The sequence below is a fragment of the Neoarthrinium moseri genome (assembly GCF_022829205.1).
Source record: "Neoarthrinium moseri strain CBS 164.80 chromosome Unknown scaffold108_Wmoseri_CBS_16480, whole genome shotgun sequence".
NCBI classification, from domain to species: Eukaryota; Fungi; Ascomycota; class Sordariomycetes; order Amphisphaeriales; family Apiosporaceae; genus Neoarthrinium; species Neoarthrinium moseri.
Window position 1 is genome coordinate 14,210 of NW_026055222.1, and position 27,517 is coordinate 41,726.

A 27,517-nucleotide genomic window follows, 5' to 3' on the forward strand; every position below is an offset into this window, starting at 1 on the left:
TAGAAAACATGAATTCTTCCTGGATCAAGAGCCAGACGGACCATCATCTAGACTACGGGAACTTAAGGTTCCCAAACGATTTCGATTATCGCCAACATGGATCCAATAGGTTGGAACACATGCTTGACAACGAATCGGTGGTCTGCCTCGGCAACCATCCGCTTCCATTCGTTCAAAGTTCGCTCGGAACCATTCATGGTGGCAATCAGTCCCATGTCCATCGTCCTAAACATTTATTAGCGGTTTGTTTCATGTAGGAAATGGGGCAACAAACCTCAAGTCTCTCTCCTTCCACAGAGGGAGAGAACTACCTGGAACCTCAGGTAGAAGAGATTCATTCAATAGGATTCGGGCACCCTTCTTTAGAACCGGAATCTGTGCCCGCAACACCTTTATACCGTACTTATCTGGCCAGTCATGAAGCACTTGTCGAATGTAGTAGACGTCAGCGCCAACAGTTTGGGTCTGAAACATGTCATGCGTCATAAAATTGATGCGGCTTTTCAGTTTGTCTGGCACAGCCGCATGGGCTTCATCCTTGTTCATGCCCATATCCTGGATTAGTATGTCAAGGTTGGGGTATCGCTCAGCGAGTGCGATGGAGATCCTGCCTTTGAATCCCCCTAAGTCAATCATCTTGGTGGGGCCCAGAGCGGCCCAGTCATAGCCGTCTAAGAGATAGTCTAGCTGGTATCCCGGGAATTCCCACTGAATCGCGATTCCTGCCCCAAATCGGGCAGCCCTCGCTGGGTCGTTTGCCACATTCTCAAAGTATGATCCAGTGGTATTGTTCATGATGTTGAAAGCCTGTCATATGCATGATGTTAGTTTCATTGGACGAAGTTCTGTAGCTTTGAATCTTACGGTTTGGTCTGGTTCCTCGCAGTTCGGCCATTTCTGAAGTGCTTCCACAAGCTAGAGAAGAAGTATACTGTTAGCCTTTCGACTTCAAGATCCAAAGGAAACTCACTTTGAACATAGTGCCCCATCCTTCCTCGGCGCCTGCCCTAACGAAAGCCAAGAACCACGGGGCACGGAGGGCCTTTGACGCCTTGGTATGCTCTACGACGCCTGGCTCAGGCTCGCAGAAAATGCGCATACATACACAGTCACGTATGAACCGCGACACGACACTTTCCTTGAACCCTGTCTTCTCCGCGATTTCTGAAAACGTCAGGCGACCACCAAGGGGCAGCATGTTTGGGATATCAAAGCGGGAGACAAAACCGAGGCTGCCTACACTGTTGTTCTAGTTGCGTGTCAGTATGAGACGGGCCGCAATACTGGAACCTATGATTGCAAAACTCACCGCACTATGCTTCAAGATCAGAGTTGTGGGTTCCAGAAGCAAGTCATGCAGCTCAGCTGTGGCATCCAGTACAGCATCTTGAGCTTCAGCGCCTTCTCGGGGAATCGTTATAATGGCGTTCTCATCGAATGAGGGTGGAGGTAGACCTTGAGCGTCAAAAACGGACTGCAGTTGAGTGACGGAATGGCTGATCTTGTTAGCCAATTCAACAATGCGAGATTCCTTTCCAACAAGAGCCATTTTAACGATGACGAAGAGGTGCACGTATTAGGCAGCCCTTTTTTTTTTTGTCTATTAATAGATAAATAAGACCTCAGAAGAAACACAATGGAGTAGCGAATTCTTTTCACTGCTGGCGCAACGCTGCATGTAATTTATTCATCAAACAGCTAACCTTGTATAATCCGTCAGCAAACCTCCGAACCATGAATAGTAGACTTTAGTGCATGGTGAGGTGGGGTTTGATGTTCGATAATTGTATATGCGCGTAAACCCTGTTGTCCTACAAATGACTTCTAGCAATGAAAAGGTCATTCGCGGAATGCAGGAGAGGCCGTTAGCACATACCACGTGCCGAGATGTAGATTTGTTGCAGTGCATCATCTGAAGTTTATGGCTTGAACCTAAATACTTGCCGAAGCCCCACACAGTCCAGTGATCATTAAGTGTCAATTGGTTAAAATGCTATGTAACGCAATCCATGTCTGTTGCAACTGTGATTCATTTGACTTTGAGTTAAAATTTAATACCCTAGTATAGGTTCTTATATTTGCAACAGCAGCTGATCACCACCGATTCCGATATTACATCAGTACAATGTACCAACAAAGTATCTGCATATTGGATCATAAGGCACAGAGTTGAACCTTAGCAAATTAACTGTGCCACATCGAGAACTGAAATGGCGCTAGGATTGTCAAGCCGTAGGACACTGTTGTTTCCTGGCGGCAAAAGTGCTCGGCTGATAGCAAAGTTTCAGAGGCCTCTGCTTCTGTATCATTGGTTGATTAAGAATATTACTAGACCCTAGCTATTTCTACAGAAGCAATACTTAGATTCCCAAAGCAAGAAAAGTCACCCTACCGATTTTAAATGCCGCTCCCATACTAAGTCCATATGGCGCCCAGGACGAGCACGGTATTTCTAAGCACTCAGTAGTAACAAGAGATCTTATTATTGCAATTACTATTATTACCTACATATTATAACCGCTTAAATCGCAAGCCTTCTTTGATACTAGTTTCTGCTTTGTGCCATGGCTATGTTCATATAGGGCAAAAAGCCTTCTTTAGTCATGAACACTGCTTTGGGCTTCATATTTGTTTCGCGGAGGTTTTAGATTTCCTACCCATATGGCGATTGTGACACCTCTAGGTACCGTTGTTCTCAGATACTGCTCTTCTGAGACACTGACTATTGCCATTTCTACGCACCACTGGTCCATGTTACAGCCTAAGCTTTCTGTTCAATCTCTCGGCTAGCAAGTGTAAATCTTTCTTCTGCCTTGCTTGAATTATACAACAACGTTGTCCATATAGAGGAGGACAGTTAATGATGTCATTTCATATCACGAGCCCCTTCAGGTACGTTATGGAGCGAGCCCATAATCTTTACTGCGTGTATGAGGTCTCTCTCTCTCTGCCATAAATAAGCGAGGCGGTTTTTTCCCCCCGTTATACAGTGCCTCAGGCAACAGTGACCTTATGATTACCTCTTTATACTCTTTTGGTGTACGCGAGAATACCTCCTTATCCAAATCTGCGTGCGTGAATCATTTGATTGCATCGAATCGATCAGCTTTCTAGCCACCGCCGCCGCCAAGGTTCGGAAAACCCTGCCCGCTAAGGTGACAGCATACTCATCGCCTCCTGTTTTGATCTTCCAATGATCACTGACCATTATGTTTGCTTTGAACCTTAGGAGAACTTTATGCTTGTTGAACGTGTAAACAAAAAAACTACATTCAGTCCCAGATTCACCGTCCCATAACGTGTGCCTTGAGCACCTCATTAATGCTATTCATCCTGCCACGCTCGATAAGATTACGTATGTATATATGCTTCATGGAAGTCAGATCCTAGTAAAAATTTTCTTGAGCCTACCATGCGCCTTTGCGCGGCCGGAAGTCCTCTTTGATGGAAACTCGCCTTCATTATTAGAGTGTTATTATTTGTCCGTCTGCCTGGTTAATTCTGTTAAAGCCTGTGCACGAAGGGGATTTCGAGTCTGAAACGTCGCCCATCACGTCTAGGTATGTTCTTGGCTGAAGTCTGCAAGTCTGAGCGCCTTTTTGTATTGCTGCTAGTCCGCGAACGGTCCAGGAGTCCGGTGAAGAGAGAGCTCAACATATGCCCGAAACTTCCTTCTTCCGTTATTTGCAAGTGATGTGTGTTGATATGTCAATCTGGAGTTGAAGGAATATGTTTTTGATTCTATTTTGATAAGCTTACTGAACTGACTGCGCTTATGCCTACAACATTTTCATTATGCTTAATTTCCGTGTCAGGCTTGTTTCCTGCAATCCAAATAACAGATTGAATTTCAAACTCTTCATATTCTAACACATCTGCAAGCCGAACTGGTATGTCTGTGTCTTCAACAAGATGTCGCTGGATAGTGTCACTCATGGGTACTCCCTGATCTGTACTCAAGGGGTTCGATTCTCCATGAAAGGAGGTACCCTCATCATGGAGCACTGCCCTGTCAGAAAGTATGAACCCCGAAACACGGCAGATATACCGCCATACATGTTTTGGGCCAAACCTAAAAAGCAATCCGATATTGTTTTTAGCTTTAAGCCTATTGAGCTCGGCATGATGAGATGAGGTATAAGAGTGTGCTAAGCAAACTATGGCTATACTTGTGGTGGTTCAAATTGTGGTTTTATTTGTTTATTTTGTTCACCTCTTGTTCGTAGATTTTATACACCGTCGCCCTTTTTGGTCTTAATCAGCATTGATTCGGTTTGGGGACCGTTCATTTATACGTCGACTTTAGTAAACGTCCAATGCATGTCTAATGTGTCGTCACTGACGAGAAGGCTAGGTTGGCTGACGGTGTATCGTTTGGGAATGTCGCCCTGGAGCACCAGTCCAGGTCACTATGCATCCTGGTCCTCTCGAGTCTGACTTCGGCTGCCGTCATGTTAGAATGGACGATTGGATGTCGTCAGATGACTCAGATAGTGCTTCCGGGTTTCTTGGGTTCTTTGTTCGTTGTCAATTTGAGTCTAACACACTCCGTGAGGTGGCTTCCAGTTCGGACATCATTCAGGGAAGCAGTTGCTATGGTATCCCGCAGTCTTCTATATCTCAGACTATCATACAGCTGGTAGTTTGAGCTGAGCTTCATCGACCGCATTTCGCCCTCAACATCACCCTCCGAGATTTTAGTAAGTCCATTGAGAGGCTAGTTATTACTCGGCGATGTTTTCATTCCTACTTGTGGTCTTATGGGGGCAGCTAAGCATGATTTGATGTTTCGGTATCTCAATATCGTCTCTCAGCATGTGGTAATTGAAGAAATCGCTTAAAAGTTTCTGGGACAGTTTCGCGAGAGAAGCTATGATCTGTCTGTCTTTTAAACAGTCTGATCTAAATCCATATATCGTCCAGCGACACGATGAGTGACAAGGGTGACTGATACTAAACATCCCGCAGCACGGCTTGCTTGTATGAATGGATGAATGAAAGTCAAGAAACAAGTGCTCTTCGTGTTGCGTTGGCTCCTGGACCAGACGATTTCGTTCAGCCCGAACAGCCATGTCGCCTCCTACTGTCAAAACATTGGCAAAGTTCGAATGAGGTACTTTGTTTTGCGTTAGAACTGCGGGACGGCGGGAAGAATCCCCAACCAGCAACGACATTCAATCCTCGAGGCGACTGTGGCAACCCGCGTCCAATGGGCGAACTAGAAAACCTCCGTGGTTAGGGGCTTTTGATGAAGAGCCAGTCAGGCCAGACGATGGGAGGTCCGGCGTGTTTACATAATAGTGGTTCTACGGCGATGCCGTCCCAGGATTGTGGTTGCGTGGCCCGAAATGGCCCCGCCTTTACCTGTCGGAGCAGCTGTGCTGGTAGCGGAGCTAGGGAATAAGAGGCGCGTTCGGTCGGATCTGATAAGCCTGAAATGGCTAATGAAAAGCTCCAGCTACCGTAGCTTCCATGCCCCACCCACCAAGTTACGTTGCCCACCGCAAAGGGTCCTGCCTGTGCAGAGGCCGCATTCTGACACTTTCTGCGCTTTGATCCAGAGGAGGCTGATCCCAACTCGGGCGACTTAAGCTTAGTGATAGGGCCGAAGATTATATATACATACGGGTTACAATATGTCTGGAACGTGTGTCCAAAAGTCCGGATCCGACCCGATCGATGCGCGACGGATACGGCTTGGCTTAACCGAGGTCAGCTACGTAGTCGAGGCCGTAGCCGGTGGCTCCCGCAATGACACCGCTGGTGACCTGAAAAGTCTAGATGCCAACCAGACCTCGAAACCCGAAAAGGTCGTCTTCTAGACTGGTGGATATCATCATCGTCGAGCCGCTAGTTTGAAGAGAGAAAAATTTGCCTCGGATCATTTACATAGTAGGTCAATGATCTAACGTTAACAGTGGGCAGAGATTTCCAATGGTTCATATCCGCATCACCCCGGCCACCTGGTAAAGCCGGTCCACTAAGCCCCAAGAAGACCTGCTCCGCAAATTCAACGCCTGTTATCTGATCCTCTCGCATGTCGCCTTTCCCATTCACGGCCTAGTCTGTACAGGCATGCAAGTCAGCGCCAGCAACGACTCGACGAGATCCGAGACTGCACTGCAAGTGGCCAGTGGGGCTGGACATGGGTTGCATCGCCCGACGGGATCGACGGGATGGCGCTTCGAGGGTTCATTCGTTATAAGAGCCGTGCATCTTCCTCGAGGATGCGATTGCGGACCGTCCGCCGTCTTCATTCCTTCGCGAGGGTCACTGCCAATTCTTCGCTGGAACTCATCTACCATTTTCACCATGGGCGGTGTCTTGGATCTCGTGCGAGGTCGTAGAGATGGCGCTGTCGTCCACGACATTGCGACATCGGGCCCAGCCGCGACTGAGGGCAAGACCGAGGCTGGCGCCGTCTCCGATTCAAACTCGGATCGCCTCAGTCTCGAGGAGAGGAACGAGAAGGAGATCATTGAACATCCGGACACGGTCACCGCCGATGCACAGCTCGGACAGAAGAAGGCCGAGGCTGCAGCTCTTGTCTGGTCCAAACCTGCCGTTTACGCGACCTACGCATGGTGAGCATAGCGCGGATTCTCTATCCCAGTCAACTTGGGACACTCATTAACACACCCTCTGTAGGATTTGGATCTGCTTTTTCATGCTCGCCCTTCAGCAATCCATCTTGAGCAATGTCATGTACCTCGCGTACGCGGACTTTGCCAGCGCCCCAGAAATTTCCACCGCCTACATCCTGGCCGCCATTGTCGGCAGCGTGCTCAAGCTGCCCATCGCCAAGGTGCTAAACCTGTGGGGCCGCGCCGAGGGTTTCCTCGTGTTCGAGCTCATTTACCTTGTGGGAATTATCATTATTGCATCTTGCAGCGATGCCAACTCCTTTGCCGCTGGCTACGTCCTCTACTGGATCGGCTATGATGCCGTCTATTTCATCATGGATGTCTTCATTGCCGACACCTCTGGACTCCGCAACCGAGCCTTTGCCTTTGCCTTTGTCAGCACGCCTTTCATCTGCACAGCCTTCACTGGCCCGCTTGCCGCCCAGTCCTTCCTGACCATGACTACGTGGCGTTGGGCTGTCGGCTCCTTTGCCATTATCATGACCTTTGTCTTCACCCCGCTGGCTGTTGTCTTCAAGTTCTTCCAGATGAAGGCTGAGAAGCAAGGCCTGTTCAAAAAGGAGCGTAGCGGCCGCACGATCTGGCAGTCGACGAAGCATTATTTCGTTGAGTTCGACATCATCGGCGCCTTGCTCCTGATTGCTGCCTTCGTGCTCTTATTGCTTCCCTTCAGCATGAGCACGTATGGCCGAACTAGCTATAATACGGCGACATTCATTGTCATGGTCGTCATCGGGTTTCTCTTGTTCTTCGTCTTTGCCGCGTGGGAGAAATTCTGGACCAAGTCACACTTTATCCGTTGGGAGTTGTTCAAGAAGCGCACTGTATTGGGGGCCTGCATTCTTGCAGCCGTCCTCTACTACAGCTTCTATTCCTGGGACACGTACTTCTACTACTTCGTTCAGGTTGTTTACGATTTAAACATCGCCAATACCGGTTATATGACCCAGATCTACAACATTGGCTCGTGCTTCTGGGGTGTTGTTTTCGGCATTTGGATCCGCTACACCAAGCGTTTCAAGTACACCTGCCTCTTTTTCGGCCTGCCGCTCATGTTCCTCGGTGCTGGGCTCATGATCCGTTTCCGTGGTCAGGATTCCAACATCGGCTATATCGTCATGTGCCAGATCTTTATTGCGTTCGCTGGCGGCACGCTGGTCATTGGTGAGCAGATGGCTGTTATGGCCGCTGCTGACCGGGACGGTGTCCCAATGATGCTGGCTGTGCTCAACCTGTCTGCCGGTCTCGGCGGCGCCATCGGCTATGCCGTCGCTGCCGCCATTTATACCAACACTTTCCCGTACGCCTTGCAAAGCACCCTGCCGGCCGAATCTGTGGCGGATTGGGCAACCATTTACGCTGGTGGATCCGCATCTCAGATGTTGTATCCCATGGGATCCGAGACCCGAAATGCCATCAATTATGCATGGGGATACTCACAAAAGTATAACTCCATCTCAGCTACCTGCTGCCTCATCTTGGGCATCCCGGCTATTGCCATGTGGAAAAACTACAGCGTTGACAGGAAGCAAAACAAGGGTACGCTTATGTGAGCCATGCATTTGACGAGGATGAAATAGACGACCGGAAGCATAGGCTTCTTATGTTAGCGTTGCTACAAGTATCATATTTATTAATAAAATGAGAACAAGCTATCAATCATACCTAGACTTTCACGGGCACTTGGCGGTACCCAGTTCTGCAATCGCATACAACTGATGCAAAGATTGAGGTTGTGTTGCGAAACAAGTCCACGTTAGCTCACTCTCCTAGTTCCTAGTGTGCGCAAGAAACGCGTTGCCTACGTTATACGCGGGGACAATTTTGTGAGATGTATACTTGAGTCTTGGGTACGTCTTATAAATCTCTCGGCGGCTCCTCCCTTGACATGTGTCATGAACCATACTACTTAGAGCCCGTGCGATGACTCAGGAGACCTCGTGACATATCGCATCATCTTCTGTATTACCTATTGCCACTGGTGATGTACAACTAGCTGTCGTCTGGCACCTGTGGCAATCTATCAATGCACCAATATCCACTGTTCTCTCTTCCTGGAAAAACAAAAAACCCCTAGTTCGTATCTCAACCATTTCGCTGCAGCACCCCCCCCCCCCCCCCCCCTTCCTTCCTTTTTTTTTTTTTTTTTTTTTTTTGGGGGGGGCAGCCAGCTTGACTCGACTGTGCTTGCTCCTTATGAACGTGCTGAGAAGTAGTCTACCAGACGTTCAGTCTCAGTGGTGCATATTGTTGTAAAGCTCTTGGTTCTGCGGCGTCATGTACTTGCCAATGATGCGAGCTTCTGTCAGGGCGTCCTGAACGCCCGTCGGATCACCTGTGCCGCCGACCATCAAAGCGTCAACGAGGGTTTGTGCTTCGTAGTCGTCCGCCTGGGGACCATCTTCCTCAGCGTTGATGTATCTCAGAACTCGAGCGGGACTGCCGACTGCGACACTGTAGGGGGGAATATCCTTTGTAACGACGCTGCCAGCACTAATGACAGCGCCTTCACCAATAGTAACGCCTGAGCTAGTTTCATGTTAGCTAACACACTTCCTTTCAGGGTGAATAGATGATTCTTACAGAATTGTGGAGTTTCCACCAACCCAGACGCCAGCCTCGATAGTGATAGGGCCTGCGTAGACAGTACGATCTCCAGCTTCATCGGAGGCCAGAGAATGCCCGACGCTGAAAAGCTTGACGTGGGGGCCAATCAAAACATGCGGGCCGATGTCAATATCAGCGACAGGTGAGTCGATGATTGTGCAATGGTAGTTGATGCCTACGGTTGGGTGGATGCGCACACGTAACCCGTACTCCATCAAAATCCCGGGCTTGATGTCTGGAATGATGCGCTGCTGGGCTAGCTTCGCTGTACCCTCCCCCATGACGCAATTGTCAGAGTTGCTCATCCCAAGCTCACCAAGGACCAGCTTCTCCGTGTGGAATCCAGCAGCATCGTTAGGCTCAGTGACGCAGCAGCCTCTATACTCCATCAGCGCCTTATCATGGGCGCGAGGATCGACAGCAGGGTCCGGCATCTGAGATCTCAAACATCTTGGAAGGCCTTGACGAACTCTTGCAGGGTCGACAACGCTAATAAACTACAGTCAGTGAGCAAACAACGGCATTGAAGTGTAGCACTAACTTGAGCCACAGTCGAACACGTTCCTCATCACTACAACGCTCCGTGAAAGCGTTGTATTTTGAGAGCGCATCGTTGCATCGTCTTCGAGCGGCCACAAAGTCCGGGCGGCTGGGCCGAAAATTGATGCGATTTCGGTCAGCAGGGTACTGATGTCGACCGGTGTTAGGATCCAAGGGCGCCATGCTATTGGGGGAGCCCATTTTGTGTGTGGTCAGGGGAGAGATAGGGAAGAAAATCGTGTATGCGAGGATCCGACGAAAATCGAAGATGACGACCTCGAGGTACAGATAGCTTTGGGATCGATCCAGAGGAGAAGAAACCTCAGTCTGTGAATGTTGTCGCCAATGTCTTGCTGTCGGGTGATGCAGAGTGGTAAATACACGTATGTGCACGTAATTGGTGCAGTCAGTGCAATTGAACTCAATGAGAATGCAATTGTTTGGAAAAAAGAAAAAGTAAGGGGGGGAGAGGGGGGGTTGTTAAAAACTACAATCTGAGATGAATTTCTTCTGGTTTTTCTATTTTTATTCTGGTTTCTGGTGAATGTTCACTTGGCCCTAGCTTGGGTGGTCAATACTGGCAAAATAGTGATTGATGCTGGGGCAACGACAATTGCTCTGGTGCCTGGAACTTCCGTTGCCCTGGCGGATTTCATTTTCTGGACGTGATCTGGGTTCCAAATCGCCTTTGATCCTGAAAACCCGGGTGGAGATAATGTTCCTCACGGGATGCTGCCATCAGTCTATTAAGCAGGCGAGCTAGAACCACACCGTGGTGCCGAGTCGCTAGGAGATTTCTTAGCATGCAGCAACCTGTGGTGTTAGAACGTAGCATGTATACTATGGAACAGCCATCCCTACCTTTGTTGACTCATTATTGTAGTCCGTAGTTTTGAGTAGGTGCCACAACAAGCAAAATGGAAGTCTTCGATTCTTACGCGCCAACTCTTGCCGACAGGGAGTTTACCACCCATTCGTCACTGTGGAGTACACACCACAATTTCCCAGTGCACTATCAAACATTGGGCTCATGGAGAAGGTTGGGCATTTGTAGGCCTGCCACGGCGTATTGGATACATTTTTGAGGTTGAAAGCTTCCAAGGTCTCAAACTGACCGCGGCTGCCAGTCCAATGTAGCAGTCGACTTTGATAATTGCCTCTATCTTTGTCACCCCGTCTGTATTATTACATCCTTCAGAGCCAAATCCCCTAGCAGAGTCACCCATGGGCCGAACTTTTTGCTCTCTTACTAGAATAAGACCAAATTAGTTTATACTACTGATGGAGTACATATCGATGGCCACTAAAGATTTTTATGATTGAATATTGCGTCAAGAATTTAGTATGAGATGGTACCAAAAAGCAGAAGAAAGACAACATAGGCCTGCGTGCTCCTCGGGAATGTCAATGTCATTTGACTTCCTCATGAAAGCAACAAAGACGAACAAACAATATTTAAATCGCCATGTAACCAACCGCATATTCCACTGATGGCAACCAAGCAAAATTCTGGATCACCAAATCGAGTAGCATTCGATGTACCTATTCGTTGGGGTCCCAGGTGGCTTCCTCCACGACAGTGACCACGAAATCGAGGTCGGTAGCATGCATTGCGTTGCTAAGCACAGGACCGCTTGTCGTGATGCCGCTGATTCCTAGGTATTCTACTCCAAGTTTCTCGCGCAACAGCGGTAGAATACCCTCTGTTACCAGGATAGACTTGTATCCGGGATTTCGGTGGAAAGTACTTTCGAGTTAGCGGTCATTGAGGAGTCGCTGTACTCTTCTGCTGAGTCGGGATTGGTAATAAGCAGAGCTTTAACCATTGAATGCCATTTTTCCGTCCCTTTGTTGATTGTGGGTGGGTCGCACATGGTATCCATGAGGCAGTGTACGATGGCGATATTGTTTTCCCGTGCAGTCTCGAGGAGCTTTTTGGTCGAGATGACGACTCTGTCTCTTTTCTTAGGGTCTTCAATCCTGTCAATATGCGCTTTCTTGTAGTCGATAAGTAGGAGAGCGGTCTTGGACAGTACGTAGCTTGATGGTTCCCACAGGTCCTGAGCAGATCGCATTCTCATCAACGACTAAGAAATAATGCCGAACTTTTCAAAGTTGTTCTCTCACATCATTAATCTTGCTAAATGCTGGCCACAGGCCTGTCTTCTGACAAGATTCTCGAGATTTATGGCTTCTACAATATGCTTACCTGCACTGAGTGTTGAATACGCACTATATTCCAGCCCTGAATGTGCTGTAACTTCTACACTCCTAGAGTGAGGAACTAATGCAGGAACCAGAACTGACAAGAACCGCGCCAGATGTTTCGCCTGAATTGCACTTAACAAGGATATTATGATCCGTGGCTTACCAGATTGAGACCAAGTGGAAAACCCATAAGCATTACGGAAATGCTTCACACATACTAAACTGGAGTGGTGCTCCTGGGCCATATTCCCCAAGTAGCACAACCTCAGCCAACGCAGTCCTCCTCGTTAGTGTTGACGAATTGAACGTACATTGTTCGTGTAACGAAAATAGACGTATAAATCGACGGTCGCAAAACCGACTAATCGTAAAACTAAAAGTAGAAATTCCGATAGTGTATTAAAATCTACGGAAAAGAGGGAAATCAAATAAACGAAACGCGACAAGCACAGCCACAACTTATCAAGCCACGATTTTATACCACGTCTCACCAACCCGAGTTCAATACAGGTGGGCCTCAATAAAGGGAAAATTTGTATGTAGTTCAATTCATACTTATCAAATAAGCGCTGTAGTCCTACGGCATAGCCAAATCCCCCGCCGTAATACCTTGAAACAAGCAGACTAAGACTCAACAGGATAGAAATGAAATCATCAACTATAAATCTCGTCTCTGGAACTCATTTCGAGGCGACATGGACAGTCTTAAGTAACCTGTGCTCATAGCCATAACTGTCGCTAACGGGAGCACATCCAGGACTCTCAGGCCCTCTGCCGCAAATCAATGTCAGATTATCGCATATACAAAAGCAGCACTGCGTGTTTTTGCTTTGTATCACTTATGCATCATTGATTTGTGCAGCGGTGAATTCAGTCAGGCAGCGGAACTTCCGTCCACCTGAGTAGGCGCCAATCACAGGATCAATGCATTCATAATCATCCCCTGGGAACAGGATACAGTTGCCATAGACTTTGCCGTCGAGGCCGATCATGTCATAGTTGCGGTCCTTATAGATAGCTAAAGAGATAACGTATTAGAATCAAGCTTCACACATAGCGAGAATCCGTCTCAAAGTTCTGCTATTTGGCTCATAAGAAGACTCACTCCAGTGGTAGATGGGATCTTCTCCATGGAAATTCATTTCCAGAGTAGTGATAGCGACTGGGTCCGCGCCTCCAAGGCATCCATCGCCTTCGCACCGAACGCCAGCCTTGGTCCCACTCACATCCTCTGAATCCTCATAATAAACAGTATCCCAGACTTGTCTGCAGTCTGGCTCCGCCTCAAATATTTGCCAGACAGTGAAAACCACGGGTTCAAGAAAATGTGACTGAGAGCCAACATAGAGGTCAAAGTTGGCCAGAGTAACTGTAGCAAGTGCCAAAATGGCCGCCAAAAGAATGTTCATTGTTATGGAAGTAATATTGGAGGTAATATTGATGATCAGGAAGAAGTGTTACAGAAGCGATAAAAGGATAATGTCCTGGGGTGTGTGCTCTTGAGAATACGTTTTCATGGGAAATTACGCTGCCTTTTATGCTTATTCTAATGGGCAAACCACGGACCCAATCCCAGAACCGTGAGGACTGTTAGCTGAACTCATGTGCCCAACAGCCCCTGTAGGATTGTTTCTTTTCTGAGCAGATGACAATAATTTTCCATATTCAGTCATCGGGGGTTCCAAAGATCAGCACTGATAGACCAATGGACTCTCTGCGTCGAGTTCAGAAAATAGTAAGATTCTGAAGTAATCCACTATCTCCTCTGGGGCGGCCGCATTTAGGTGAGCAGCTCGCCCTAATTACGTGCCCAGCGCGTTCCAAAATGGCAAGGTCCGTACAATGCATCGCCAAACAGCAATTTCGCAGAATCCTTCATCGGCCGCGATGTAAGCAATATTGAATGCCAAGCAAGGTACCTCGCTGGTTATCCGTAGGAATTGATTTGACTTAAGGCGTCTCAACACGAAACAGAATAATTGAGCGGCTTGAATGTACCTTCAGCCTAATCTCCCTCCCGTGTTCGAGGTCATATCTTGTACAGTTAATTGGCTTTAGGAATACAAGATTAGGAAATGATCTCAAGTTTGCGCGTGGATATGCCGTATTTGTCGGAGAATCGAGATCGGTGGGAACTCACATTTCGAAATCTGAAAGGGGACGACGGAGTAACAAAAGCAGTCAATACTTTAAAATTTGGGATTGATACAACCTGAGTGCATTGAATAGTAAAGAATAAGATGCAGAATCTCTTTGACCGTTTGACGGGCTGAGGAGAAAGGACTTGTAGGCCCAACTTGTGTAACAAGGCCCTGTAGCGTATCAGGGATACTCCATAGTACTTTCTGTCAATCTTGCTGTTCTTCTGCACAGCTAAGAGAATGCTAGTTTACTGATATAACCAACAATGTTTGAAGTCATGGTCTTGACTTTATGGTCCTACATCAGCAGAAGGGAGAGTGTCACGATAATATTGAATGACACTACCGTCAACCTCAAAAGTGAACACCTAGTGCGAATATTCATGATAGAAAAATGAGAGGTCCTACTCTATCAGACAGAAGTATCCTAGTCTGGCATTCTGAAAGTGTTTCATGCCATATTTGGAATGCGCGTGTCGGAGCAAGATTTAGCCGGTGCTAGTTTTACCTTCATCCTCATTGCATCAACGAGGTTTGTGGCGATCTGTCTCGTCTATGTAGCATTGTCTCAGCGAAATACATGCGACCTTATTAACCCGAGCTTACTACCTTATAAAGTTTTGACTTGACTTTGAATTGCACATTATCGTCCAGGATTGGCTGATCCATATGATTGGAGGCATGTCCACCTGGGCCAACCTTGACAAAGTCATGTTTACGAGCAACGACAGCGATGATGACTCGAACTTAGATATTCGCAAACTCCTGACCAATGCAATTTCTGGGACATCTCTCAAATGGTCTCCAGGCACTAGCGGGGACTTTGCTGAAGTCCGAACTTTTGCTATCTAGCCACCGCTCAGGTATGAAGAGCTTGGCAGTATCTCCATATACAATTGAACGAAATGAATAACGCTGGCACAGTTATAAATAAAGTCCTGTTGAGGCAGTGAATCCTACCGTCTGGAGTACGTACTTGAAGGTTGCTGCAATGTGGAGAATTGGGTGCTGTGGCAGCTGGCGGATGCATCCTCAACGTCTCCTTAATCACCGCCGAGATTTAAGCCGTTTTATCGTCTAGGTAGCAAAGTGGGATGCTCACTGGATAGTTGAATCATTTCGCCTGGATTATCCGCACGCTGCGCCTCAACGTCAAAGCATGACCACGGCCCCTATTACGTCAAATGTAAGGTTGACAACGAGAGGCTGTATTGGAAACACGTTCTCCGTTCGCGCATGTCTTTCGGGGTGATCGCGGAAGAGTGAAGTTTTGCCTTCGCGGGCGGGCAGTAGTGTAAACAAGTGCTGCAGCGAGAACCCTGGATTGAATATCTTGCGAAGAGCTTTCCAATTCTCTCCTACTGGAGCCAGAATTGATCTTGTGCCAATTACATGATGAAAATCATCCAGGCTTGTCTTAGGAGCGCTGGTTGGGAAGAGACTTGAAGGCTTGGCTAGCAGCTCAGCAATCTCATGGCTTGTAACCAGGACCATGGGGCTATTGATAGGCCGAAGATCAACAATCAGTGGCGGTTTGCCAAGATTCTTGTTCATCTCGGCGAAGACCGGATCTACCCGTGGAATCAGTGAATCATCCTCCATGGCAAGAGGTATCTCATCTGACTTGGGCTTGCGCAGTACCTGGATGACAACCTATTGCGCCGCGTCTATTGTATTCATCAAACGCTGCGAGGTGGCCCCACGCCAAAGATAGTGGTAGCTGCAACAAGTTCGCCAACATGCTTGGAGTAGGTGGGAAGTCAATGTGAAAGTTGATGGTCTAGGGAACCATGTAATAGGTCCCTGGAAACTGGAAGCCTGCAGCCAAAATGGCGGGAACGCGAGGGGTTATCTATTTACATGTGCATCCTTGATACGTATGTTACAAGTATGCATGTACAGCAGTGGAATGCAAGGGAGGTAGAAGGAGCTGGACCAATCTGCGTTGGGACGAAAGGATGCAAGCCTAAGTCTCGAAGGAGGTAAATGTAAAACGTGAAACGGGGGTGAGCGGTCGTCAAAATGTAAGAGTTAAGAATTATATTAAACTACGATTTTAGAAAAGGTAAACTTGATACAAAGAGAAACAAGAGGCATGTCCAAGTTGCGGTGGACTGTAAGCTCATGCAACTGGTGCTCGATAATCTATCAGCTCAGAGCAGAGTTGACCACCACAAAGCGTTCGCACACCAATTGATTGCAGGTTATATACCGGAAGACCGTGCACATCGGGCTCCATCAGCAAGACCCAGTGTAGGCCCACCAGCAAGAGTTACAATCGGAATGCCGACGAGAGAAAGTCCAGAGCCAGGTAGTGCAAAGTTGTACACTGTGCCCGAGATGGAATCGGCTGCATATACCGAATTGACGCCGGCGAAAACCGATTGGTAGTTCAACAAGCCCAATCCCACATATGTTTGTGCAGCTGTCCAGGTGTGAGTCGCACGGTTGAACCTCTGAAGTGTTGTAGTGACAATTCCGAAGAGATTGGACGAAGTCGATATACCGTAGAGGTTGTTGCCACCGACAGTACCCACAACATACGCCCAATCCTTGACAACAGCAGATGGGGCGGTCGTTGTACCTGATGCCACAACTTGACCGAAGGTTGCAGAACCTGGCAGAAGGTCGACTTGCGTCCAACGTGTATTCGTCGCGTCAGTAAGCCAATACTGGGCGTTTTCGTCCACCACGCCGGCTACGGCCGTGGCTGTTAGTCCTAGAGAGCCTAGGTTGGTGTAGGAGCCGTCGTTCGTTGAGATGCGGATCAAACTTGACGGAGCTGAGCCCATGGCGGCGTAGAGGAAACCATCTGCCACATTAAAGCCCAGGGCATCAATAGTACTGCCATCTCCGACAGCGAGATTAATGGGAAAGGTAAACGCGGCAGTGACAACTCCAAGTGCACTGAAAACAAAGTCCTCGCGAACAAGTGCTCGGTCCACAATATAGTATGCTGGAGCATCTGTACCACAAGCGAACGTCGCCGTGCTTGTTGAGCTGATGACAGATGAACTAGTTGTTGTACTAACGACCACTGCTGTGGATGTGATAACAGATGAGGAAGTTGTCACAACGCCTGATAAAGAGGTGCTAGTAGACGTAGACCCTGGTAGGACAGATGTCACAAGAGACGTAGACTCGAGTGTAACAACGACTGATGACGTCGAGGAGATTACCGCGGACGAAGTAGTTTCAATGACTGACAACGAAGTACTTGTGGATGTTGAGCCCGTCTGGACAGACGCGACAAGGGACGTAGAAGTGCCTGTTACGACGATGTCTGTCGTTGATGAGACAATAGCAGATGAAGTTGTCACGAAGGTTGACAGAGAAGTACTTGTAAATGTTGTGTCAGACCCAACAGATGTAATAACGGACGTGGACGTCGCCGAGATAATGGTGCTCGAGGTTGAAACTACAACAGTTGACAAAGTCGTCTCGAATGAAGATATCGAAGTGCTTGTGGATGTCGAGTCAGGCACGACAGTTGTAGAAAGAGATGTAGAGGTAGCTGTAATAATGTTGCTTGACGTTGAAACAACGACAGTTGAGGAAGTCGATTCGATAGCAGAGGTAGCGGTACTCGTTGCTGTCGAGTCGGGTATGACAGTTGTGGAAACAGATGTGGAGGTCGCTGAGATAATGGTGCTTGAGGTTGACACAACAACAGATGATATATCTGTTGTAATGACCGTGGAACCGGTTGTCACTGACACAAATGTTGCTGTCAAACTTTCCGGAAGTGAGACACTAGTATTCGTCAAAGAGCTTGTAGATAGCGTAGTTGACGTTTGCGTGCTTGATACCACACTACTGGTGGAGTTCGATGCAGTAGTAGGAGACACGGTCAAAATGCTAGTGGATGAGGGGCTTGTGCTGGTGCTCGTAGACTCAGACGTGCTCGTCGAGACTGATGTACCGCTACTTGTGGTTGAGAGGCTTGTGCTGGTGCTCGTAGAAGTAGACCCCTCAGAGACACTTGTTGATACTGAGCTAGTGCTAGTGACCGAGATGCTTGTGCCGCTACTTGTCGTAGTAGAAGCCCCTGATGTGTTCGTCGACACGGGTACACTGGTGCTAGATGTTTCACCGGTCGTAGTGATGGATGGTCCCGAGGTACTCGATAGGATAGGTGTAGTACTCTCGGTACTGGAGACTCCAGTAGAGGTTGGAGTTACAGTTGGTTGAGATATCACCAGCGTTACTGGAGAAGCCCCAACTGCCAAATTTGCGCCAATGGCAAGTTGGAATGTCCCGTCACCTAGAGACACAAGTTGAGTGATTGTGTATGTGGCTCCAATCGACGTGGCTTGGAGTGCGCAGCCCGTTAGAACACCAGCCGCAGATATAGAACTACATTGCAATGGTGCAACAGTAGCACCTCCCAAAGCACAGGTTGAGAAGGAACACAGAGCCGGGTTAAGGGCCCCCGTGCCGTTGACATAAGTACAGCAGATTTGCTGGTTGGCGGGATCGTTGGAGGTAACCAAGACCTCACCCGTAGCATCCAAGCCAAAGGTAACATCAGACGGTGCCGAGCTGAAAATAGCTGGAGTATTAATGGCGGAACCGGATTGAGGCTGAAGCTGGAAGCCGACTGCAATCGAGCCCGTCGTGTCAGCGGCGAAAATTGGGAATGTCTGCAATGGACCTGCGGTTGTAGTTGTCGTAGTGCTAGTCGATTCCGTGCTGGTACTTGAGCTACTGCTGGAAGGAGCAGCAGTCTCAGATGAGCTAGTCGTGCTAGAAGTAGTTGCCGTTTCTGATGATGTAGTCGTGCTAGAAGGAGTAGCTGTTTCTGAAGAGCCAGTGGTGCCAGAAGAAGTAGCCGTATTCGACGTCTCAGAGGCAGTGGCAGTGTTAGATGTCAGGCTTGTGCTAGAGCCAGCAGCAGTGGTTGGCGTAGTCAAAGTAGCAGTTTCAGAGGTGGCACCCGTGTTGGAAGTGACAGTCGTGCTGGAGGAAGAGCCTGTGCTGATACCGCCGGACATGGAGCTGCTTGTTGTGGGTGCTGGTGCGAAAGTGATAAGGGTGACTGGAGAGTTGCCAGTGGCCAATCCAAGACCTATTTCCAATTGATAAGTACCATCACCGAGTGGGCTTACTTGAAGGTCCGTGTACGTTTGGCCAATTGCCGCAGCAACAAGGGAGCAACTCAGTGCACCAGCATTGGATGGAAGACTGCATTGCAAGGGGGCGACAGAAGCAGCCCCTAGTTCGCAAATCGAGATAGAACAAGGCGCTGGATTCAACGTGACGCCGGCATTGGCATATTGGCAGCATACATCCTGGTTGCCATTGTTGGGGGAGACCACAACAAGACCTCCGGTTGTTGGGTTTATGCTGTATTGTAAGGGTGACGTCAAGAGTGGGTTGAAGATGGCCGGCGCGCCGTTGGTGTTATTAGTTTGAGGCTGCAACGAGAGCCCATCTGCAATTGTGCCACTATCAACTGCGAAAACGGGGAACGTTGGTGCTGCGGACGCAGTTGTAGATGTCGATGAGACAGTGCTTGAAACCACGGTACTGGACGTAGCCGAAGTAATTCGAGAACTCGTGTTGGTCTCCGAAGTAGTTGTACTGGAAGTTGCAATAGAACTGCTCGTCGTTGGGGTTGGTCGAATCGTGGTCAGTACGATTGCAGCGTTTCCGCCTGCGGCAACTGTGCCTACTTCAAGCTGGAATGTCCCATTGGCGAGAGGAGCCACCTGTACCACCGGGTAAGTGACCCCCAACGAAGTAGCGTTCAGCAAGCAGTTAAGCACGCCGTCCGTAGTTGGGCCGGTGCACTGCAGTGGTGCAACACTTGTGCCGCCTAGCGAGCAAGTTGAAATAGAGCAGAGAGCGGGATCCTGAGCGACACCTCCGATGACATAGGTGCAACAGACTGCCTGGTCGCCAGTTGGCCCGACCAACAGCTCTCCTGTGTTAGGATCCAAGCCAAAGACGGTAGGTGAGTCTGGTGAACTGAAGATCGCCAGATCAAGGGTTCCTGCAACTTGAGCTTGGAGCTGGAGCCCATCTACAGGAGTACCAGAGCCAGATGCAAAAACAGGGAATGTTTGAAGCGGAGCTCGCGTGCTTGTGGTGCTACTAGTGGTGCTACTACCAGTGATACTCCCCGAGCCTTCGGAAGTAGAGGAGGAACTGATGCCAGATTCAGAACTTTGAGTTGTAGTTGAGACCTCACTGCTAGTAGGCAGAATATTAGTGGTCGAGCTGCTGGTCACGACACCAGTCGTGGCTGCTGTATTGCTAGTGCCAACGGGGCTAGACGTGGCAGCAGTAGTGCTGCTTGTGGATGAACCAGACACAGGCTTTGTAATGGCCAGCGTCACTGGTGCGTTGCCAGGCGCAAGAGCGGTACCGACCTCCAGCTGGAAGGTTCCATCGGCCAGTGGTGCGATCTGTAGTGATTCATATGGAGTACCAGCCGGCGAGGTGGCATCAATCGAGCATCCTGCCAGTACTCCGGTGCTAGCTACAGACAAGCATCGAAGCGGCAACGTAGTGGTACCGTCTGGTGAAGTTGTACCGTTCGCATTACATGTCGAGAATGAACACGCCGCTGGGTTCACTTGAGTACCGGTAACAACATATGCACAGCAGAGCTGGTGGTTGTCACCGTCCCCTGCTACCAAAACCTCCCCAGTAGTAGGATCCAAGCTGTACGTAACCGATGATGGTCCCGAACCGAAGACCGCTGGGGTGTTGGGAGCAGAGCTACCAAGTTGCGGTTGCAACTGCAGGCCATCGGCATTAATACCGGCTGCGTTCGGCGTTGTGTCGGAAGCAAATAGAGGGAACGTCTGCAACGGACTGGTAGATGTTGTAGTTCCAGTAGAAGGTTGCGATTCGGTAGAGCTTGCTTGGGCAGTCGTAGTGGGTTCGGTAATAGTCACACTACCGGGGCTGCTGGTAGCTGTTGTGCCTGTGCTTTCAGAGCGCTCTGACGTGTTCGAAGTTGCTTCAGATGATGAGACTTGCCCAGTAGTACTGGTAGCCGTTGTAAGACCAGAAGTACTTTGAGTGGGAACGCTAGACGCCGACGATGTGGTCGTAGGTCTGCTTGTTGTAAGACTAACGGGTGCATTCCCCGGGGCAACAGTTGGACCAATTGCCAGTTGGTAAGTGCCATTGCTGAGCGGTATGATCTGGGGCGTTGTGTACTCAGCACCAATCGAGGTTGCGTTCAGAGAGCAATCCAGACGATTGCCACTGGCTGTGCATTGGAGAGGCGCAGTCGAAGGATCCCCGAGAACGCAAGTAGATACAGTACACGTTGCTGGAACTAACGGCACCCCGTTATTAGCGTATGTACAGCATATGTCCTGGGTGCCACCACTTCCGGTTGCGACACCGAGCTCCCCGGTAGCAGGATCCAAGGTGAACGACGTGGGAGAGCTGCCTGGCGAATTCGGATCAACAAAGATAATCGGAGATCCAGCACCTCCAGTCTGAGGCTGCAGTTGTAGCCCATCAGCTCCTATACCAGTGTCGCCGGAGAAAATGGGGAATGTCTGTTGAGGACCGACGGGGGAAGTGGTGCTGCCGCTGGAGCTAGCGCCTTCAGATGTTGAAGTCTCACGAGTGGAGCTGCCACCCTGTGATGGAACAGACGAGGACGGGCCGCTGGTAGACACGGTAGTGCTCGGGCTTCCTGTACCAGTCTGAGAGCTGCTCTCCTGAGATGTAGCAGAGGAAGGTTCGCGGCTGGTAGTCGTAGGACCACTAGTACTACTAACTCCGGTGTTGGTAGTCGTTGGGCCACTTGTAGACGTCTGAATGGGGCTGACTGTGAGTAAAGTGACTGGTGAGTTATTGACAGCAAGGGTTGCGCCAATTTGAAGTTGATAAGTACCATCCCCCAAAGCGGCGATTTGGGGAATTCGGTACACCTCGCCGATCGAGGTAGCATTCAAGAAACAACTCAACACGCCAGTGCTTCCGGCTACAGGGCTGCATTGTAGCGGTGCAGTGCCTGCATCTCCGAGACGACAGGTGGCTATAGAGCAGGCCGCCGGGTTGATAGCGCCCAGATTGTTGGCATACGTACAGCAGATATCTCGGTTGCCGTTCACATCAGGAGAAACAATGACCTGGCCTGTGACAGGATCCAGACTATATGTTACTGCCGCGGCTGCAGAACCGAATATCGCCAAAGATCCACCGGCATTATTCGATTGCGGTTGAAGTGATAATCCGTCAGCGGCACTGATGCCAGTGTCTCCGGCAAAAATGGGAAACGTCGGAAGAGGAGCAACCGATGAAGTACTAGTACCAGAACCCGTGCTCTGAGATGTGGCAACGGTGGTCGATGGTGATGTGATACTCGAGCTAGGGACAGTACTACTTGTAGGAGCCGTAGTAGGCCTTGTTGATGACGATGGTCCGACTGGGACTAAACTCAATACAACTGGCGCATTGCCCAACTGAACAGTACTACCCACAGCAAGCTGATAGGTGCCGTCTGGAAGTGGAACAACCTGGAGGGCTCCATAAACGGCACCAACTGAGGTGGCGTCTAAAGAACACGCGAGGGCTGCCCCCAAGGGACTGACAACAGAATTGCAAACCAAAGGAGCAACAGTACTACCGCCCAAGGAGCACGTTCCTATCGAGCAGGTGGCCGGATCAAGTCGGCTGCCGCCGTTCGCATAAGTACAGCAAATCTTCTGGTCACCATTGCTACCATGTGCAATTACTTCTCCGGTGGTCGGATCCAGGCTATACGTCACAGCCGTTGAGGCCGAACCAAAAATGGCAGGCCCGCTGTTACCGGATTGAGGCTGCAGCTGGAGACCATCTGCAGTAGTGCCGCTGTCTGCTGCAAAGATGGGGAACGTGGGTAGCGGACCAGTAGTTGTCGTTCCAGTGCTCGTGGAGGACGTAGTCCTAGATGTTGAGGCTTGAGTCGTACTGCTGGAGACACCAGTATTGGTATTAGAGCTGCTGCCGGTAGCAGTGTTGACAGGAGAACTGGGAGAGCTAGTACTCTGCGATGATATAGAGCTTTGCGTAGTCGTCGTGGGCGAAATTGTCGGTGCCGACGATGACACAATATTCGTAGGAGGCACAGAAGTGGAACGGGCAGTGCTGGTCGTAGACCCAGTTGCCGGAGGATTCCTACCAATGACGACTGGGCTGTTTCCAAGACCCAAGGTGAGGCCCACGCCAAGTTGAAAGGTCCCGTCGAGAAGAGGAATAATTTGTGTGACTCCATAAACAGCCCCAATAGAGGTAGCGCTGAGAGAGCAACTCAGTGTAAGACTACTTGTGACCAAAGAGCACTGCAGTGGTGCTGTAACAGCACCTCCTAGACTGCAGGTTGAAACAGAACAAGTAGCAGGATCCAGAGCTCTTCCATTCGAGGCATACGTGCAACAAACCTTTAGATCGCTAACACCATTGCTGTTCGGAGGAAACGCCCGGAGCTCACCGGTGAGAGGGTCGATACCGAACCTAAAGACAGACGACGATGGGCTAAAGATAGCTAGGGAATTGTTGCTACCACTGGATTGAGGCTGCAACTGGAAACCATCGGCGGCATTTCCCAACCCAGTATCTGATCCAAATAAGGGAAACGTCTCAAGAGGACTGACGGTCCCTGTGGAGAAAGGGCTTCCGGTGCTGGTTGAACTTCCACTTGACGACGGAGTTGAGCTAGGCCCAAGGGTTGTTGGTGGCTGAGTGGTGGCGTTTTCTGTGCTGGAAAACGTCGCTGAGGCTGATTGATCACTCGAAGACGTTCCAGTGCCCGGTGATTCGGTTCCACTAGACTGGCTGGAGGTAAGGGTTTCGGTGACAGACACAGACTCAGTCGAAGAAAGTGTTTCAGTAGGGGGCGTGGCAGTGGTCGTAAAGGTAGGCTCGTTTGTGACAACCGATGTGACAGTAGCACTCAGAGTCAGCGACGAGACGGTCGTGAATGTTGATACACTCGTGAGCGTGGAGATGGAAAATGAAGTCACAGTTGCCGTGCTATTGTTAATGATCGTGGTAGGTACGGCCGTGGTGAAAGTGAGTGTAGTAGTGAAAGTGACGGGGACGGAAGTAGTGAACGTCGCAGTTTGCGTCAAGGAAGGAAAAGTCTCCTCGACCGTGGAGGTAACCCCAGGCCCTTCACCATTTCCACTAGTGGGATACACATTGCCACCACTAGTAGGGTACGGTTCGGTATTATACTCGGTGCTAATTCCACCATTGCTTTGGGTGCTGTAGGGAGGGTTCGCGGAATGGCCATTGTCAGGGTAAGGACTGTTGGAGTAAATGCCAGTGTGTACAGGATACTCTCCATCATGCGGATATTCGGACCCCTCAGTGGGATAAGGGTCAATGGGATAGCCGTGCGCTTCAGTTTGAGAGCTTCCATAATGCCCCTCTGACTTTCCTGGGGGTGGTGATCCATGGCCATATCCTGAATCCGTTAATCAAAGTTCAACATGTACGATTGTCAACGTTCGCCTACCGTTCTCGGGAGGGTTCACAGTTATGGCAGGGTAATGAGCGAAATCATCCGTGGCAGTCTCCGTAACTGCCGGTTGATACCTTGTCAAGTAGGTGACTGTACGCACGTGACATTGCTTCTTGGAGTCCTCTCCACGCTGGAGCACTCTTGCAGCTCTGTGTGCCTGGCGGTTCGGGCTTTGTTGCACTGCTCCCGTTAGCACAGGGACAGCACAGAGTGCCAACAAAAGAATGTTATGCATTGCTCGTAAACGAATGATGAGCGATGCTGAGCCTTAGGAGTATGCAGTTCCTTACAAGACGGGAACCTCCCGTACCTAAAATATATCTATTGCTGACTATGTATAATCTACTGAAATCCACTTGAGTACACGTGATCATATGAAGGTTCAAGTGTGAAACTATTCTTAAACAATTGGGACCTTCTTCTCCTTTACGAAGCATACACATTAAAGACATAAAAGCAAGAAATGCAACATCTTTTTGAGCTAATGATGAAAGCTGACGACAAAGACAATGTGTGTCTCGCTGCAATATTGGACCATGAGTCGGTCAACCTCAATTGCGCGCCCGATCGGGCAGCTGCGGGCCGAGGGGTAGTCGGTCTACTAAGCCACCGTACTAGTGCCTGCCAGACTTTTTTTTCTATTTGAGGCAATGGTTAAGTCAAAGCGTGAAAGGTCTCAGAGTAGCTTGAACATGCAAGTATGGTTTGGTAGCTAGCCATTGGCGGATGAAGAGCGGGTGGCGGCTGCAGTTCCCCTGACGCTAATGGACGTTGTTTGATCACCAATGAACCATCTAAACTCTATTTATAGCGCAAAACTCTACTAGATTCTTAATCGAGGTTGGGTCCACTTCTATTCTTCAGGCTATAACGTAACCATTTTTTGGACATTTTGTGATAACCAAGTTCGACCTTCATGGCAAGCTCACGAGCCAAGAGGACGGCGGATTTCCATAGGCCTAAGTAAATATGATCATTGGCGGGACGTCTGTTCGTAGACATCCGTAGAACGTGGAAGTAATTGCTCTCCTCGTGTCTTAAATTTATTTACTTCTATTGGCAAAAGAGCCGCCACTGGCCTCGTCTTTGCCGCCAACTAATTTCCGACTGTCTTACGGGCTGAATCAGGCTCAACTAACATTCTAGAGCGTGGATCGGTATATACGCAGATACTAAAGCCACATTGTGTGCACCTATTCCCGACAAGCCGACAACTTCGGTTCCTGTGACCCGGTCTCCTTTCTGCATATGAGTAGAACAATCCTGCTCACAGCTTCCATTCTTTACACATACAAACCATCTTTGGATCTGGCAATATCATCAGTATGAAGCATCGCGTTCTTTTGGCGCTCACTGCGCTTGGCAGATTCGCTAGCTTAGGAAGCGCAGAGGCTTTCTCATATATCGAAGCTGTGGTCACCGAGTGCGATGATGGCGATGATGCCTATGAGACCAATGCAGCTACGACGGCTGGTGCTATCATTACCCCCCCAGCAGAGCATGGCACCTGCGCCTACACAATGCCACCATGCGACTGCGGGTGTCCAACATGCACAACCACAAGCGTTTACACCACTGCTTATCCGATACTTTGCCCAACAGGAGTCTCTGATCAGCCTTATACGATCACGGAAACCTACGTTGGTATGTCCACGTTGCTGCCTTGGCCAACACCGACTTCTATTCCATACGGTTTCACAACCAGCGAAGCAGTTTGTCATGCCTGCGGCGATAAACCAGTGACTACTGTTATCACCTGCCCGACCGGTGGAGCAACTTATCACGACAGTCAGACGGTGAACCCCCATCCCTCCCCAGCCGGCCCAGCTGTATCTGCGGCCGTGGGCACTGAAGCGAAAAGTGCCGCCTACCCAGGTGGCAGCCACGCTGGTACCGTCGGACAATCTGCAGATCCTGTTGCCACGAAGCCTGCAACCAAATCACCTGCACAAATCCCTGCCAACGAATCTCAGAATTATGCAGAGTCCGCAGCGCCAAGCAAGCAAACTTCAGTACCTGCAGCTGATGGAAACAATGGAGCCTCGCAGTCCGCAAAGGATCCAGCCCAAGTTAGTAGTGGCTCTATCACGAGCCGCTTCGTGGCACCGATGCTTCTCGTTGTAGCCGCTGTTGCTGCCCAATTGGCATAAGTCGATTCAGATCAACGTCCCTCGGATAGTTTTCCAATTACACAACTTCACCAATACTTCGGTCTTATTATTTTTATCTTCAGATTACTTAAATTTACTTGAATAGTTGCATCTGTAGAGTTTTAATTATCTTTGCTCACCTGGAATCCTTTTTCTTACCATGATTTTGTCGTATCTTGTCAAACAATGCTCGGTTATACTACCTTGGTGTTCGCACGAAAATATCAATCTTGTGCTGCTGTAGTCGATCGTAAGATGGACCAATTATGATAGCATCACTGAGATTGGGACACTGTAGAACGCAAATGTTACACGAGGCGGAGACTTGCAACCAGTAACAGAATCAGATATCTACTGGAAGGTGTCTGGAACACCTATGCTCATTATTCTTCAGCTGCAGTTTAGATTGCTATGTTACATTTGAGGAGGTGATTTTAGAAGAGGCTACCCCTTCTCTACCACAATGAACTGAATCTACCCGAATCCCGCTCCGTCAATTCTCTTATGATATATTTGGAGGCCTCGGTTGACTTGCCTACATTTCAGCCGACTTCGACGGATCTCAGCCACTAAAGTAGACTACACACAAGCGGCACTTGGCACACCGCCATCATGAGGAGGCGTAGGTAGTGCCAGATATCAGAATGGTTGAGCATATAGCTAGCACCAATCAGGCCCCGATGTTATTCATATAAAATACCTAAATGGACTGGATCATCGTATTCAAAGTACTTTGTGAATTTTATCTCA

General features: G+C 49.2%; 8 protein-coding genes across 8 annotated transcripts; 2 read left to right on the plus strand and 6 right to left on the minus strand.

Moving 5' to 3' along the window:
• Positions 1–62: 62 nt before the first annotated feature.
• JN550_013238 (uncharacterized protein) lies at positions 63–1,549 on the minus strand (the record flags this gene model as incomplete). The annotated part of the gene is made up of 5 exons (XM_049311803.1): positions 63–225; positions 275–807; positions 865–915; positions 971–1,249; positions 1,310–1,549. The coding sequence occupies 5 exons, from the start codon at positions 1,547–1,549 to the stop codon at positions 63–65; spliced, it is 1,266 nt and encodes a 421-aa protein (XP_049164776.1).
• A 4,087-nt stretch (positions 1,550–5,636) lies between these two features.
• On the plus strand, positions 5,637–8,197 carry JN550_013239 (uncharacterized protein; the record flags this gene model as incomplete). The annotated part of the gene is made up of 3 exons (XM_049311805.1): positions 5,637–5,763; positions 5,996–6,584; positions 6,649–8,197. The coding sequence occupies 3 exons, from the start codon at positions 5,637–5,639 to the stop codon at positions 8,195–8,197; spliced, it is 2,265 nt and encodes a 754-aa protein (XP_049164777.1).
• A 681-nt stretch (positions 8,198–8,878) lies between these two features.
• Positions 8,879–9,992, minus strand: JN550_013240 (uncharacterized protein; the record flags this gene model as incomplete). The annotated part of the gene is made up of 3 exons (XM_049311806.1): positions 8,879–9,173; positions 9,228–9,740; positions 9,793–9,992. The coding sequence occupies 3 exons, from the start codon at positions 9,990–9,992 to the stop codon at positions 8,879–8,881; spliced, it is 1,008 nt and encodes a 335-aa protein (XP_049164778.1).
• Positions 9,993–11,333: 1,341 nt separating this feature from the next.
• JN550_013241 (uncharacterized protein) lies at positions 11,334–11,866 on the minus strand (the record flags this gene model as incomplete). Its single annotated transcript, XM_049311807.1, has 2 exons — positions 11,334–11,538; positions 11,664–11,866. 2 exons carry the CDS (start codon positions 11,864–11,866, stop codon positions 11,334–11,336), a joined length of 408 nt encoding a protein of 135 aa, XP_049164779.1.
• Positions 11,867–12,838: 972 nt separating this feature from the next.
• JN550_013242 (uncharacterized protein) lies at positions 12,839–13,408 on the minus strand (the record flags this gene model as incomplete). Its single annotated transcript, XM_049311808.1, has 2 exons — positions 12,839–13,017; positions 13,105–13,408. 2 exons carry the CDS (start codon positions 13,406–13,408, stop codon positions 12,839–12,841), a joined length of 483 nt encoding a protein of 160 aa, XP_049164780.1.
• Positions 13,409–15,292: 1,884 nt separating this feature from the next.
• Positions 15,293–15,742, minus strand: JN550_013243 (uncharacterized protein; the record flags this gene model as incomplete). The annotated part of the gene is made up of 1 exon (XM_049311809.1): positions 15,293–15,742. The coding sequence occupies one exon, from the start codon at positions 15,740–15,742 to the stop codon at positions 15,293–15,295; it is 450 nt and encodes a 149-aa protein (XP_049164781.1).
• Positions 15,743–16,344: 602 nt separating this feature from the next.
• On the minus strand, positions 16,345–24,852 carry JN550_013244 (uncharacterized protein; the record flags this gene model as incomplete). The annotated part of the gene is made up of 2 exons (XM_049311810.1): positions 16,345–24,560; positions 24,612–24,852. The coding sequence occupies 2 exons, from the start codon at positions 24,850–24,852 to the stop codon at positions 16,345–16,347; spliced, it is 8,457 nt and encodes a 2,818-aa protein (XP_049164782.1).
• A 1,090-nt stretch (positions 24,853–25,942) lies between these two features.
• On the plus strand, positions 25,943–26,767 carry JN550_013245 (uncharacterized protein; the record flags this gene model as incomplete). Its single annotated transcript, XM_049311811.1, has 1 exon — positions 25,943–26,767. One exon carries the CDS (start codon positions 25,943–25,945, stop codon positions 26,765–26,767), a length of 825 nt encoding a protein of 274 aa, XP_049164783.1.
• Positions 26,768–27,517: the final 750 nt, after the last annotated feature.